Source organism: Anguilla rostrata, chromosome 6 (assembly GCF_018555375.3).
Source record: "Anguilla rostrata isolate EN2019 chromosome 6, ASM1855537v3, whole genome shotgun sequence".
NCBI lineage: Eukaryota > Metazoa > Chordata > Actinopteri > Anguilliformes > Anguillidae > Anguilla > Anguilla rostrata.
The window spans coordinates 11584545-11598566 of NC_057938.1; the positions used below are offsets into that span (position 1 = coordinate 11584545).

Sequence of the window (14022 nt, forward strand, 5' to 3'; positions counted from 1 at the left end):
GTGCCCAGGGACTCGAGCTCTTGCATACCACAAGGATGCACATGTTTGGGAATGTAGAGGGCCTGTATGCTAGTTCAGATGATCAAACTAGCAAATCTGAATTATAGTCTGAATACTAGTCTCCCTTCCTTTTTAAGTGTTTGGGGAAAAAAATGAAAGCAAATACTGAAAACAGTTTATTGACTGCATAGGTTAGAGTGCAGACATTGCTCTGGTGTTGAAGTGGGTGAAATGATTCCTGGATTCCCAGGCTTTCATGCACACTGGAATAGCCAACAGATTAGTCTCTTATAGCCCATTTCCCTCTGACTTTGCACGCTTGGAAAAAATAACATTTCAGCCAACCAGCTTTGACTGGTCTGTGTTGAAAGCAGATTGAAATGCATTGTTTGGTTTGACAAATATCCAGGAATAAAAGGTGCAAATATTGCTCCATTGGCCAACAAAACCGCAAAATACAACATCCCCAGCAATAAACTGCACAGAGATTCCTTAAAACCAGCTAGGAGATTCCAAGCCAATTGATTTCACCTAAAAACCTTTTGAATCAAACTAACTCGTTCCCAGTTCCAGTCATCGTACAATAAAGGACTAAATAATGGTTAGATTTAATAGAAATAAGCTCACATTTGCAGAATCATGGGATTACATCTTCATGATACAGCCAACACTTGAAGTAACATCTGTGGATGTAATGCCAATTAGAGCCAATCCAATAAAAGCTGGCAGTACATTTTCTAATTAAATGGACATTCAAATGCATATGAAGTCCACAAAATAACCCGTCCACTAATTTTTGCATTAGGAGTTTGAAGAATGGATACACTACTAGTTATTCAAAATGGCAATGTTTAAATTGAAAGTAGTAATTACGGTCACGATGCATCATGTCCATGATTGACACGTATCCAAAATATACAATGAATACATTTAATATTCTCATCGCCGTCAGAAGTACCAGGCCAAAGACTCACTGAACGCGAATTGCTATTGGCTCACCTTGTACTTTCATTTCCAAATTGGCAATAAAGTGCACCTATTCTTCAAAAATGATAGTATGAAATTTAAAAAAATAAGTTAAACACACCTTAACCTTTTCAAAGTGAACCGAGAGCAGTAAAATATGATCAAAGGCTTTCCTCCAGGCTTAATTTGCCCATTTAGCGCTCCCATTCAGGGAGCGATGCATCCAAGACCTCAAGAGCTCTACAGTACCAAGATGTCCACATTACCACTGTCCATAGACCAATGTTTCTGATACTCATAGGCCAACATTACCACTGCCAACAGGCCAGTGTTACAGAGGCTCAAATACTAATGTTGCTACAGCCTATAGCCTATATGACAACATTACCACTGCCCACAGGCCAATGTTACCCAGGCCCAAATGCTAATGTAGCCACAGCCTATATGATAACATTACCACTGCCCACAGGCCAATGTTACACAGGCTCAAATGCTAATGTTGCCACAGCCCATAGCCTATATGATAACATTACCACTGCCCACAGGCCAATGTTACCCAGGCCCAAATGCTAATGTTGCCACAGCCTATATTATATCATTATCACTGCCCATATACCAATGTTACAGCAGGCCACATGTATGGCCGATTGGTGAAATGTCTTCCTGGACTGCTCTGTATACAAACTATAAATGGCATAAGGAATACAAATTAACGGAATCCAACCATGAGTAACTAATGATCCATCTCCTAAGAGTCTAAGTGACCGTCATGGAACCCAATGTGCTCTTTATATGTCCAGTAACATTGAGTGTCTTCCTTCCCAGAGAACTTTCCTGTTGGGCACAGTGCCGGAATCGGAAAAGCAAGACATTGTGCTGCGTTCCTGCGAGTCACTGCAGCCATGCAGAAACGCAGCACTGAGTGAATGCATAACAGCTGCAGCATCCAGCCATGGAGATCAAAGTGTCAGACCATCCATTTAGTACAGGCAGAGCAATGATGAGAAGAACTACAGGTCCCAAGGTCCCAAAGCGAGCAGAAGGTGATGAGAAACTGCCTGCATGTTAACCTCTCAGGGAGGATCCTCACATTCTTCTCAGACTGCTGGCTGGATGGTTGCTGATGGTTGGAGTATAAGTTCATTCTTGCATGACGCACAAATGTCTTTGGAGGAAGCACAGGCTACAGGGAGGCACCTGGGGAGTTACCATGGTTACCATATATGCGATTCACAGTGCGTCATTTTGATAACTCCGACACCTCCTCCCAGCCTCCGATAGTTCATACCGCCATACAGCCTTAGAGAAGGAAGAGAGAATGCAGGGTTAACATTGGGCAGGACTGTATGAAATAGTAATGCACCTTCCTGTGAATATACAATCCCATAGTACTATATATACCAGCATTACTGTAGAAAGTATAAAAACATACATCTACCTCTACCCCACGCATAGCAGAACATGTGCAGATACCATACCTGAACGCTGGCAGGTACCAAACCTGTTCCTACACATACCGTATGTATATGTACTGCCAAGTGCAAGAACAGGTTATACCAGCGCACAGCATACGTTAATATCAGCAAACCATACCCATTTTCCACTGCATAGTATAAGAGTATAGACAAATACCAGTATAACAGCGTTGACAACTCACCTCCATGTATTTGCATCGGGATCGTAGACCTCAATAGTTTTCAGGTACGTTGTTCCATCAAAGCCTCCCACAGCCATTAACTGTCCATTTACCACAGCTAAACCAACCTGCCAAAGAAAAGCATTTTCCACAGTTGAACCAACTCGTCACACCATTCAATACAGCCGTAGCTCTGTGGCTGAAACAGAAAAGCTCAATACCATTTCAACTGCTTAAACTCCATGAAAGTCACTGTATAGTTAGCACACTCTTATATGTTTGGTCAGTGCTACTTTTGCCTGAAAAATGTATATAAAAAAGCCAATTTCATATACAAATACTGATACCTATCAAATGAATGTGCTGTTTTATGAGAAGACACTTCCCATTTAGGCTTATGTCATGACTCAGTACTCAGAACACCCAGCACCACGTCAAGACCGTTGAGTCATGTCTACAGGCTGGACCCACCCCGCTCCGCCGAGACGTCATGGCGACCACGGGGGACCACTGGTTGGTCCTGGGGTTGTAGCGCTCGGCGCTGCTCAGCTCGGTGGTGTCGTCGCGGCCGCCCACGGAGTAGATCATGTCCTGGTACACGGCACAGCCCAGGTGCTTCCGTCGCGTGCCCATCGGCGCCACCGTGTGCCAGCGGTTCTCCTGGGGGTTGTACCTCTCCACTGCGTACGAACGGACACGTTAAGATACAGACATGCGCCACATGTACAGTAAATTGAAGCGGACGCGATGGCAGTTTTTTTCTTTTCTTTACCTGTGTTGAGGGGGGAGGTTCCGTCCGAGCCCCCCACTGCATAGAGAAACCCCCCCAGCACAGCTACGGCCACGCCCAGCCGCCGGGTGCTCATGGATGCCACTCGGGTCCACTTGTTCTCCTTGGGGTCGTATCTGCGGGACGGGAAACGTTAGCACGTTAGCGCTCGAGCCAAATCCCACCTGGCTTTCCCAGCACGAGTCCTTTCCTACTGAACAGACTACTTTGAAATGTGCGGCCAATGATTATTTGTGCCGCTGCCTGGCCACTGTTGAATGGCTCTAGCGGCATTAGAAAATGATGGGTCAGCACCTTTCCACAATGTTGAGGCAGGAGACTCCATCCTGGCCTCCGACCGCATACAGGTACCCTCCCAGCACTGCCACCCCAACACTAGTCCTGCAGGTGCTGGTGGGGGCCACATCGCTGCTCCACTGGTTGGTTTTGGGGTCGTACCTGTCAAAAAGCAGGTGTGCATTTCACATTTTAAACCATCATGTGTACAAGGTGGGGACACACTTTTTCCAACCCCTGATCAAACACAACAAATACACCTTAAAGGGACTGTTAATAAATGTTATTTGAGTGTTGGGGGGCAAACCCACCTCTCCACGCTGTTGAGGTACGAGGATCCGTCGTGACCCCCCACGGCGTACAGGAGGTCGTCCAGGACGCTCACGCCCACGCCGCAGCGCCTCTTGCTCATGGAGGCCACCATGCGCCACTCGTTGGTCTGGGGGTCGTAGCGCTCCACGCTGGAGATGGCGTCACCGCTGCACCACCCTCCAACTGCAAAGCCACGTACCGCTTTAGAGGGCGTGTCCCTTTATAAGCCAGAGGTGTGTGTGTGTGTGTGTGTGTGTGTGTGTGCGCGTGTCTGTCTCTTTAAAAGACCCTTTAAAGGGGGCATTCTTTACAATAGAAAGTGATGTGCAGTGTGACATGCGAATAATCTGGTGCAAATTTTCTGTGTGCTGAAAATAATGGTTGAAGGGATGGAAGATGGGTCCCACCTGCAAACAGGACCTCTCCGCAACGGATTGGCTTGCGGGGACGAGTGCGTGGTCCTTGCATTAGGGGGCGCTCTTGTGGCAAGAGGAGGTAGTTCTTGGCTTCATCAACTAAGTCTCTGAATAAAACCACAAAGCATTTGACAAATGAAGGATCCTTGCACTGCTCACCTGCACTGATCTTCACTCACCTGCACTGATCTTCACTCACCTGTACAGCTCTACACTCACACTGCTCTTCACTCACCTGTACTGATCTTCACTCACCTGCACTGCTCACATACACTGCTCTTCACTCACCTGTACTGATCTTCACTCACCTGCACTGCTCACATACACTGCTCTTCACTCACCTGTACAGCTCTACACTCACATACACTGCTCTTCACTCCTGTACAGCTCTACACTCACATACACTGCTCTTCACTCACCAGCACTGCTCTTCATGAACTCACCTGCACTCCTCGTCGCTCTTGATGAGGGGGTCAGACCCCACAGTCCCCACCAGGAACTTGGGGCTTAGAAGAGGCAGGCGGACGTGCTGAAGTACCTGCAGATCAGAGAGAGGTGTCATCACTCAGACTAGTGGAGCAGAAACCAGAAAAACACCGCGCAGGATTCACAAGGCTATGGATGGTGTGGGTTTGGGTTTATCTGTGGAAGGTGTGGGTGATAAATGTGGGTTTGACAAGGTTGAGCTGTAGCAGTGGTGGGTTCGGGTGGGTGATAGATGAAAGTTATAGTGTTGGGGTTGTATTTATGAAATATGTAGGTGACAGATGTAGGTTTTGGGGCTGGGCCGTAACTGTGGAAGGTGTAGGTCATAACAGATGTGGGTGTGGTGGAGTTGGGTTGAACCCGTGCCAAATATAGGTGATAGATGTGGATCTGTGGAGGGTTGGGCTTTGCAGCACACGTAGGCGACAGACATGGATTTGGGTCATACCTGCGGCAGCTGTGGCCGGCGTTCCTGTATGCTGTATTTGACCCAGGCCATGACAGCGTTGAACACCTGCTCTTCACTGCGTACGTTCAATTCGTCACTGGAGATGATATCGATCAGCTGATTGGCCGGCAGCAGCATAAACTCCTCGCTCTCCATCACCTTAGAGAGCAACAAATGGGTCACCAAGCAACCAGAGGCCAAAACATAACTCACACTGAGCAATGAGCACTCATTACATCTGTAACAGCACTAACACACCATGCTCACACACACTGAGCAATGAGTTACACCTCTAACACCCCAATTTGGCACACCTGAATCTACTAATTAGCAGCTCAACAAGCTCTCTAGCTGTGGAATGAGGTGTCCTTTGTACGGGGTGTAGTGAAAACCTACAGGGCGGTAAATCTCCAGGAACTGGGTTGGTTACCACTGATATACAGGATGGTAAATCTCCAGGAACAGGGTTGGCTACCACTGATCCAAAGGATGCAAAATCTCCAGGACCATCGCTGGGCAGCCCTGGAGCAGAGGCTCACCTCCTGGAAGTTGTGCTGGGTGAACTTGTCAGCGATGCGCAGCAGCTCCCGGCAGGAGTGCGTGTCGGCAAAGGCGCGGATGCCCAGGCAGTTGGAGGGGTCCAGCTGGCGCTTGAGGAACTCGCAGCACGCCTCCTGGATCTCGGCCAGCTGCAGCAGGCAGGCGGCGGGCAGCAGGGTCTGCACGTTGCCCTCCTCCACCGTCACCTGCGACGTGTAGGCGAAGTCGATGAGCAGCTCCATGGCCCGCTCGTCGATGTCGCGGATCACCACCTCCGTCTGCCGGCTCTCGGCCAGCTCGCCCGTGAACATGGCGCGGAAGTAGGGGCTGCAGGCCGACAGGATCACCCGGTGGGCGTAGATCTTCTTGGCTCCCACCACCAGCACCACGTCGCAGAGCTCCCGGTGCTTGCGCAGCAGGTTGATCACCTCCAGGGTCTGCCGGGGGTGCTTGTCCGACACGTAGGGCATCCGCGCCGGCTGGGGAACGCCCTCCGGGAGCTTGTTGGGGTCACCCAGGGTGCAACGACTGGTGATGTCCATTCCGGTGGTGTCTGGGCGAGCACTGGTACCCCTTTGGTGGGGGGGCGGGGGGCGGGGGGGTAAGACAGTCATACAATTAATACGTTTCCAAAATTCTATTGTTTATCAAAGACAACATTTCCATCCCATTCCCAAAACAAAGCCATGCTAATATTCTAAAATATTACGATTCCATTACAATGACAAAGACTTAATATTGCAAGGCATTACATTTAGCTTACAGTGACAAAGTCATGCTAATGTTCTAATACATTAAATTTCAATCGCAGTGACATGGTACCAATTAAAGATATTGCATTTTCATTAAGAGATAAAAAGTCTTGCTAATATTACAAGACAGAAGAGTCTGATGAACTTTTCAAAATAATACAAAACCAAATCTGTCTTGCCAACACCCTAAACACCAAAATGTCAAATATAAACTGGTGAAGTAATGAGCATCATGCTGTGTTGGGGGATAGCACCGCAGCCAAGCAGACAGGCTTCGACACAATGCAGTCACAGCACACCAACATAATACAGTTGTTCACTCTGATCAAACAAACCAGTACCGACAGGTTCCCTGGCCCAGAGCACAATCCCTGACCTCTACCCCTGGCATCTCGACAAATAGCAAGCCCCGCACTTGTCTACGGTCCAGTGGGACTTCTCATTCCCCTGCAAGCCGTCCAAGAGCTGCAGTCAGCAACTTCTACTTGGACTGGAGTTAAGCGACTTGGCCGCATAAATTTTCTCATCTAACTGCAGACAGTTGTTCTAATTATAACTGTCACTGAAAGGTAGGCTATATGCTAGCACAGCCTTTGAGAAGCACATACCAAAGCTGACAGAGAGAAGATAGATCTACACAGAGCCCTTTCTTTTATTTTATTTTTTTTTTACAACCACTTCAGAAAGACTAAGTGACCCAGTCCATATAAGACAACTGCCCAAAGCCCATGGCACAGTCCCAGTTTTCAAACCATATGAAAACAAAATGAGTCACTGCAGCTGATAGGCCTAAGCCATCAAGCTAATGCCAAACAATGGACTGCATGTATATTGCACATTTCATGATATCAAAGTGCGTTACAGTGAAATTAACCACCACTACTGTAATTATAAAGATGCTCACCATGCATCAAAAGACAAGGAGGTGTGCATTATATTCCATTACACTTGGGAGACTGCAGAGGTGTTGGCCTTGAAAAATGGTTGCATTAAACTGAGGTAAACAGACACAGCAGCTGCCTTGTACTACTGCAAGTGAGACAAACTCAATGACTGAAGGATCAGGAAGTGATATTTGTATTGTATGACTTAAGGCCGAGCACTCTTTCAATTGCCACCCCCGAAGCGCTCCAAGCTATATCATTTTTAATCGTTAAACTCCCATTGCCTGTAGTTGCCAAGCAACATCAATAAATATCATATAAAACAATGTCACTCAAGAATGGGATAGAGACAGAAAGTAATATTTCAATAAATATGGTATACAACATTCAGCTTTCCTACAAGGTTAACCAGATATAAGGAGAATTAAATACCCTACCTGCGCATTAGTTTTGCATCCATGCACAGAAAATACAACCTGCAGTCGCACCTCCCAGTTAGACTGTAAGGAACGAAAGAGAAAGCAGAAACAGGCCTCAGAACATTGCAGTTTTTGGGGCAGCCCATTGGTCTCTAGTTTGATTACTGAGAGGTCGAGCCAAGAGGTGGAACATACTTTTGTTCTCCAACTGGCAGTGTTTTGGTAAACATGACCGGAAAATAAAAAGAACTGATAAGCACAGATGTGAAATATATTCATTTCACCATTTGTATATCTGAGACAAGTGCACGGACAGGGAGCAGACTATACTTAAGGTATTGTGTTTCTTTACTTAAAATGTATACAGGCTTTAAATAAATATTTGAATCTGAAGTTGTACATATACATTTTTTATTGTGATATACTGAAGGATCTCCGGTAGCAGCACTGCACATCTCTTCATTGGTTGCATGGACAGGTCAATTCATATCTTTTCTGCCAATTCAGCCAGAAAACCGAAACTTTAGCTCACATGCTCTCATCTAGAGGCCCTGTTTAAGCATAATACATCTATCTTCATTCAAAGCCATTGTAATCATTTGCTTGTTCGTGAATATATACTAATTACATTTTTTATGGATTTTCAACGGCTATTATATTGCTGTTTTCGCTCTTCCTAAAATGCAACGCACATCTGGAGAGTTTTTTAACCTACAAAGAAAAATTTCGGCCTATGCAATTTATTTCAATCTATGTATAGATTAAAGTACTTTCAAAGCGTACTTTAATCTATACACAGGTTGCGAATTATTTCATTTTAAAAATTTCAATGGTATTCCACTGGTAATTATGGTACAATGGTAATGAATCTCCTGGACGTCAATGTAGCCGACTGGAACTTAAACTGTCAGCTTTGATTCTCTTAGTTCACCAAATTTACGGAACCATAATTACGAAACCAACAGTAGGAACTAGTCAAAAATAAATCTTTCCATCTAAGATGCACATCGTTCTCCGTTCCTGATACAGTCAGCTAAACGTGAAGTCATTGTAATCATTTGCTTGTTCGTGAATATATACTAATTACATTCTTTTTATGGATTTTCAACGGCTATTATATTGCTGTTTTCGCTCTTCCTAAAATGCAACGCACATCTGGAGAGTTTTTTAACCTACAAAGAAAAATTTCGGCCTATGCAATTTATTTCAATCTATGTATAGATTAAAGTACTTTCAAAGCGTACTTTAATCTATACACAGGTTGCGAATTATTCCATTTTAAAAATTTCAATGGTATTCCACTGGTAATTACGGTACAATGGTAATGAATCTCCTGGACGTCAATGTAGCCGACTGGAACTTAAACTGTCAGCTTTGATTCTCTTAGTTCACCAAATTTACTGAACCATAATTACGAAACCAACAGTAGGAACTAGTCAAAAATAAATCTTTCCATCTAAGATGCACATCGTTCTCCGTTCCTGATACAGTCAGCTAAACGTGCGCCAAAATGAATTTTAGTTAACAACTCGCTGGACAAATTCATATCGATAGCTAACATAAACTTAAACTTGAGCGATGTAAATCTAGAGCGAGCTCCTTAACGTTCGTTTGCTCGGCAGCAAATTCCAGGCGGTGCAATCAGCAACACAAACATGTATTTAATTAACTTATCCAGCTGTATGGACACGTCAGGATGAGAAAAATGACCTGACTTTCTCCTTAATTCTATATTAAAATTCTCAATACCGAGCTCCATTTAGAAATTTAGCAAGCCGCATATGGCCTCCAATGAAAAGGCCTTGATTTTAACATGGAAACATTGAAATGCATACAAGCAGGTGAATGGTGGTAGTTTACTAGCTAACTTCAGTTTGTGAAGAAATTGCAGATAGAGTCAATGATGCCGTAGGAACTTCGTTTAGGTATTTATCTAGCTAACTGCTATGTACGAAAACTGTTTGACATATTTGGTCCTCGGCAGTGGCTTGTGAACGTTTTGATAGCGGTAGCTAGCTAAGTGGCATACTTCGCTTCTTGCGGATTGCCAAAGCAAGCTCCAGTACTTATATAGAAATGGTTATACAGATAAATACGTACACTCACCTTATATTTCCATCTATACGAGTAAAAACGAAGCTTATTTTTATTTTCTGACGCTTCGACGAAATATTAAGCACAAAGAAGTGCTAAAACCACCACATATTGAAAATTCCTATAAACAGGAAACGTGCACGCGAAAAGTCCCCCTACCACACATCCAGTTACTACTTATGGTTCCACATCAAATTCGTCACTAGTCAACTAAAACCAAGTTGCTATATGCACACAGCAAAACGATCTTGCAAAGCCACGATTCGTAAAAAAAAAACAAAAAAACAATAATAATACTTTTTTTTATTAGTAAACTAAATAACTCGTATGTAATACAGAAAAATCCATTATGTATATAGAAGAGTAGATAGTTGGTGTTTGCAACCATGTAATTGTCCTTTTAAAGTGAATCGTCAAATAAATAAACTAAACTAAACTAAACTAAACTAAAAAGAGCTAGTTATATTGATCAATCGGTTAGATCTACATTGAAAAATAGCTCCGAAGGAGTAACATTGATGACAAGTGTTTCAGTTTTATTAAGCATGCAGTAATTAATAATTTAGCCACGTAGCGCTACGTTTAATAACTAGATCAGCTTAACCTACCACTGTTAGTATATCTCAACGCTAGACGAATGAACTGCATGACTGAAGAATACCGACAAGGACCAACCAGTAACTATAGCAACACAACAGAGACTGCAGGGAGCAGTTCAAACAAAACCCAGCTGGCTTTCGAATTTGATTCAGTGAGAAGCTATCGTTAATAATGGACATTTGGTTCCATTATTAGCTTGTTTGGTAGCTAAGTTGTTGTGGGTAACCACTGAAGACAATTACTAGAAAGTTTCAATAAATGAGATGTCAGTAGAATAACGTAGCCTACCGCACGAGACGTTAACGTTACTTGCACTAGACTGCTAAACGTTCAGGCAGCTAAAAGCGCAACGGGGACTTCTGAAAAAAATGTTTTTTTGTTTGTTTGTTTTGAGCTAACTTTAACGACCATTACTAAATTACCTTGCTACAAACAAACGTAAATCATCATTCAAAGTCAATGGAATTGGACGGAGAAAACTCAATATTCACCTGCTCTTTATCAGGAGATATCGAAGCTCTTCAAGAATTGTTGGAGTGTAAAAGCAATTCAAATGTGGGTGAAACGCTTGACGTGTTCCAGGAAAAGGATGAATTTGGAAGAAATGCCTTGTTTGTATCCTGCATGCTTGGCAGAAGCGATATCATACGAGAACTACTTAGATATGGAGCCAGTGTAAATGAACTCACGGTCCGGGGTAAACGCAATTAAACTCCTCACTCATTTAATAAGACTATGGTTTACACTGCTTGGTAGCAAAACCGAATATTCACCTGTTAACGCTACTGCTATCTGTATGCAGGTTACTCCCCATTACATTATGCTGCTCTCTGGGGTCATCTTGACACCGTGAAAACATTGGTGGAACTTGGTGCCAACTTGCATGCACAAAACTTCCGCGGGGAGAGGGCTAATGAGGTCGCGTGCCGCTATTCCAAGATCGCTTGTGCCGAGTATCTCTCTTGGGCAGGTAAGAGTGGGGATGACATCCGAAATACACCTTAAACAGGTTGTCACTAGTGCCTACTGAAATAATGTAATTACGCACTTTGACAAGATACACTACTTTCTCATTCTTTAGAAGCCAAGCAGAACTTGGAAGAATACATCACTCAAGCAAGAGATGCATTTTGTGACGAGAAAGCTCAAGGCAAACTCAACAAAGAAGAAAAGGTAATCGATTCGTTTGACATATTCTCAAACAGAACAGTATGTAGTATTGCATTCTGGCATAAACGAAATATTGCAAACACATTTTTACGTACCCCCTCAAAGTAAATAATGGCTTTTAAATGATTATATCTTGAGAAAATGTAATATTTTATTAATTCTGAAATGAAAACCTGTAGGCTACACAAATGAAAACGTATATTGTATTTATTAAATTATCAATTTAAATATTCTTTGATTTCACTAGTCCTTCCCTGTTATCGGAGCCCAGCCCTTCTCTAACTTCAATCCTTTTCAGGGGTTAGTGGAGCTAATACTGCGTGAGCCTTTTAGCGGCTTTCAAGGTATGCAGAGCAACGTAGGCTACTGTAGGGAACAAAGCTAATTCGTTGAAATGTCTCCACTATGTGGTTTATTAAAAAGAAAACAAAAATACTGCATATGTTCATGGGTTCACGCTATGCCAGTAGTATGCTCTTAGGCGCATATAAAATTGTGACGAAATAATGTTACTAAATGTAGATTAGTATCAGAATATGTACACAAATCCTTCAAATTTAATTTTAAAATAACTCTAAAGCTAGTTCTATACTAGTTACCAAGACACAAAACACTACTAATTGTTTCCATTAACCACTTTACACCTTTACATAAACCCTTATGTTATTGTCACCTCTCAATACTTTCACTATATGAACTATTTTTTAAATATAATTTTGAATGTGTACACTATTCCAGGTTAGTCACTAATGGTGACCATCACAAAAAGTTTCAGTATATCCTTATTTTCATTCGTAGGTTGACGCCCCTGAATTTGAGTTATGTTGAACATATTTCATATTTCTCACATTTCAGAACCTATTCATGAGTTCCTGCTCAGTAAAGGCAGATTGGATTCAGAATGCAAAAAATCCATCAGTACAAGATTTCACTGAGCAAAAGAAGCACCTGGAAAACATTCTTAGCCCTCTTCTTGCTAAGCTCACAGCTCCATGTGAGTGCTCTCATTTTTTCCATTTGGTTGTTCTACCAGTGATGAACAAACTCCCATTTTATTACAGGTACACTTCAAGCTGTTACCACATATCCCTCATCCATTGATATGAACAATTCCCGTAACATTTAATTTCTGCATTCCAAGTCATTTTCAGATATAGGTGTAAGTTACTGCAGGGTAGACCTGTCTTCAGATATCAAAACAGGTCAGTCAAAATGTTAAATACAAGACAGACCTGCACACCTTTATAAAAAATGGAAAGCAAATGCTAAACAGGAGCTTGTAAAAAATGCATGTTTTTCAGGCTATATGATAAAGTGCAAATGAGCAAAATACAACAAACATTTTTCTCCAGACAGACCATCATCAGAATCAGGTTCCATTAGTCACCAGATGTAATATTTTACTCTAACTGCCCAAAGAATGGGGCGATTCAATTGATTATAGAGTAAATTAAGCACAGCTGGCAGATAGATGGCAATAAAACATCAATCTCACTCTGGGTATACCAATTGGAATAATCAAGTTGCTTGATGAATCTTCACCAGTTCAATACTTCACAATGTAGCTGTCAAATGGAAATAAATGCAAGTTTCATAATACAGCATTTTGGACAAGAAAAACAATTGGTATCACAGAGCAATATGCACCTTTCCCCACATTTTGGTTGATCTGAGATGTTATCGCTTCATAATCATTCTACTCTAATAATTAGAATGCTAACACTGCAGTTACACCCAATCGCTTAACTGTTATTTTGTTTTTCAGCTGAAGCTACAACTAAAACCAGGAAACACTGATTATCTGGGAAAATGCAATGACTTCTCCAGCAGGCCATTAACACTTGTGTTTGGTGTGTCTGAAATTTACCCATTTAACTTTTAGTAAGAGGAATGACACTTTTTGAGACTCATTTCACAACGAGTGACTAAACCAGTGTAAATGTGGTTCTTGATTTTGTTTCCATTTGTTGTTCATCATGTATTATTTGCTTTGTCTTTTTCCTTTGAATGGAAGATGAAAAATGGAGAATGTCAGTTCAAACAATAAATATAAACAATCTGCTGCATGAAATTTTAATTTTTCATATAAATATGATTTATGCCCCCCATGCCTTCAGTATGGTGGATTTTTAATATAAATCAACTTCACAAAGAATGAACGATCCTTTTTTAATGGTTATCTAGCAGGGGTACATGGCAAGCATTAACCATATAGTATATATTCGTTTATATT

At 42.5% G+C, this 14022-nt stretch overlaps 2 protein-coding genes across 3 annotated transcripts; one reads left to right on the forward strand and one right to left on the reverse strand.

The window, feature by feature from the left end:
- Nucleotides 1-163: 163 nt before the first annotated feature.
- Nucleotides 164-11244, reverse strand: klhl20 (kelch-like family member 20). 2 transcript variants are annotated; one of them, XM_064338366.1, is made up of 12 exons: nt 11111-11244; nt 7944-8006; nt 5870-6443; nt 5331-5489; nt 4840-4934; nt 4388-4503; nt 3980-4163; nt 3687-3830; nt 3375-3508; nt 3074-3282; nt 2624-2730; nt 164-2265 (listed from the first exon to the last, which is right to left on the reverse strand). In XM_064338366.1, exons 2-12 carry the CDS (start codon nt 7964-7966, stop codon nt 2181-2183), a joined length of 1830 nt encoding a protein of 609 aa, XP_064194436.1. In that variant the 5' UTR covers nt 7967-8006; nt 11111-11244; the 3' UTR covers nt 164-2180. The 2 variants fall into 2 exon arrangements, with proteins under 2 accessions (XP_064194436.1, XP_064194435.1); XM_064338365.1 differs by lacking the exon at nt 11111-11244 and adding an exon at nt 10032-10339.
- Nucleotides 10533-13860, forward strand: ankrd45 (ankyrin repeat domain 45). Its single transcript, XM_064338368.1, has 5 exons — nt 10533-11316; nt 11422-11589; nt 11701-11792; nt 12645-12783; nt 13555-13860. Exons 1-5 carry the CDS (start codon nt 11079-11081, stop codon nt 13584-13586), a joined length of 669 nt encoding a protein of 222 aa, XP_064194438.1. The 5' UTR covers nt 10533-11078; the 3' UTR covers nt 13587-13860.
- Nucleotides 13861-14022: the final 162 nt, after the last annotated feature.

Excerpts from the sequence above, each read along its gene's own strand:
- ankrd45 (XM_064338368.1), top strand. The coding sequence starts at position 11,079 with ATGGAATTGGACGGAGAAAACTCAATATTCACCTGCTCTTTATCAGGA. Across the intron at positions 11,317-11,421 it reads AAATGAACTCACGGTCCGGG|GTTACTCCCCATTACATTAT; the intron begins GTAAACGCAATT and ends ATCTGTATGCAG. Across the intron at positions 11,793-12,644 it reads AACTCAACAAAGAAGAAAAG|AACCTATTCATGAGTTCCTG; the intron begins GTAATCGATTCG and ends CTCACATTTCAG.
- klhl20 (XM_064338366.1), bottom strand. The coding sequence starts at position 7,966 with ATGGATGCAAAACTAATGCGCAG. Across the intron at positions 3,831-3,979 it reads TACCTCAACAGCGTGGAGAG|GTACGACCCCAAAACCAACC; the intron begins GTGGGTTTGCCC and ends GCTTTTTGACAG. Across the intron at positions 2,266-2,623 it reads CCCGATGCAAATACATGGAG|GCTGTATGGCGGTATGAACT; the intron begins GTGAGTTGTCAA and ends TCCTTCTCTAAG.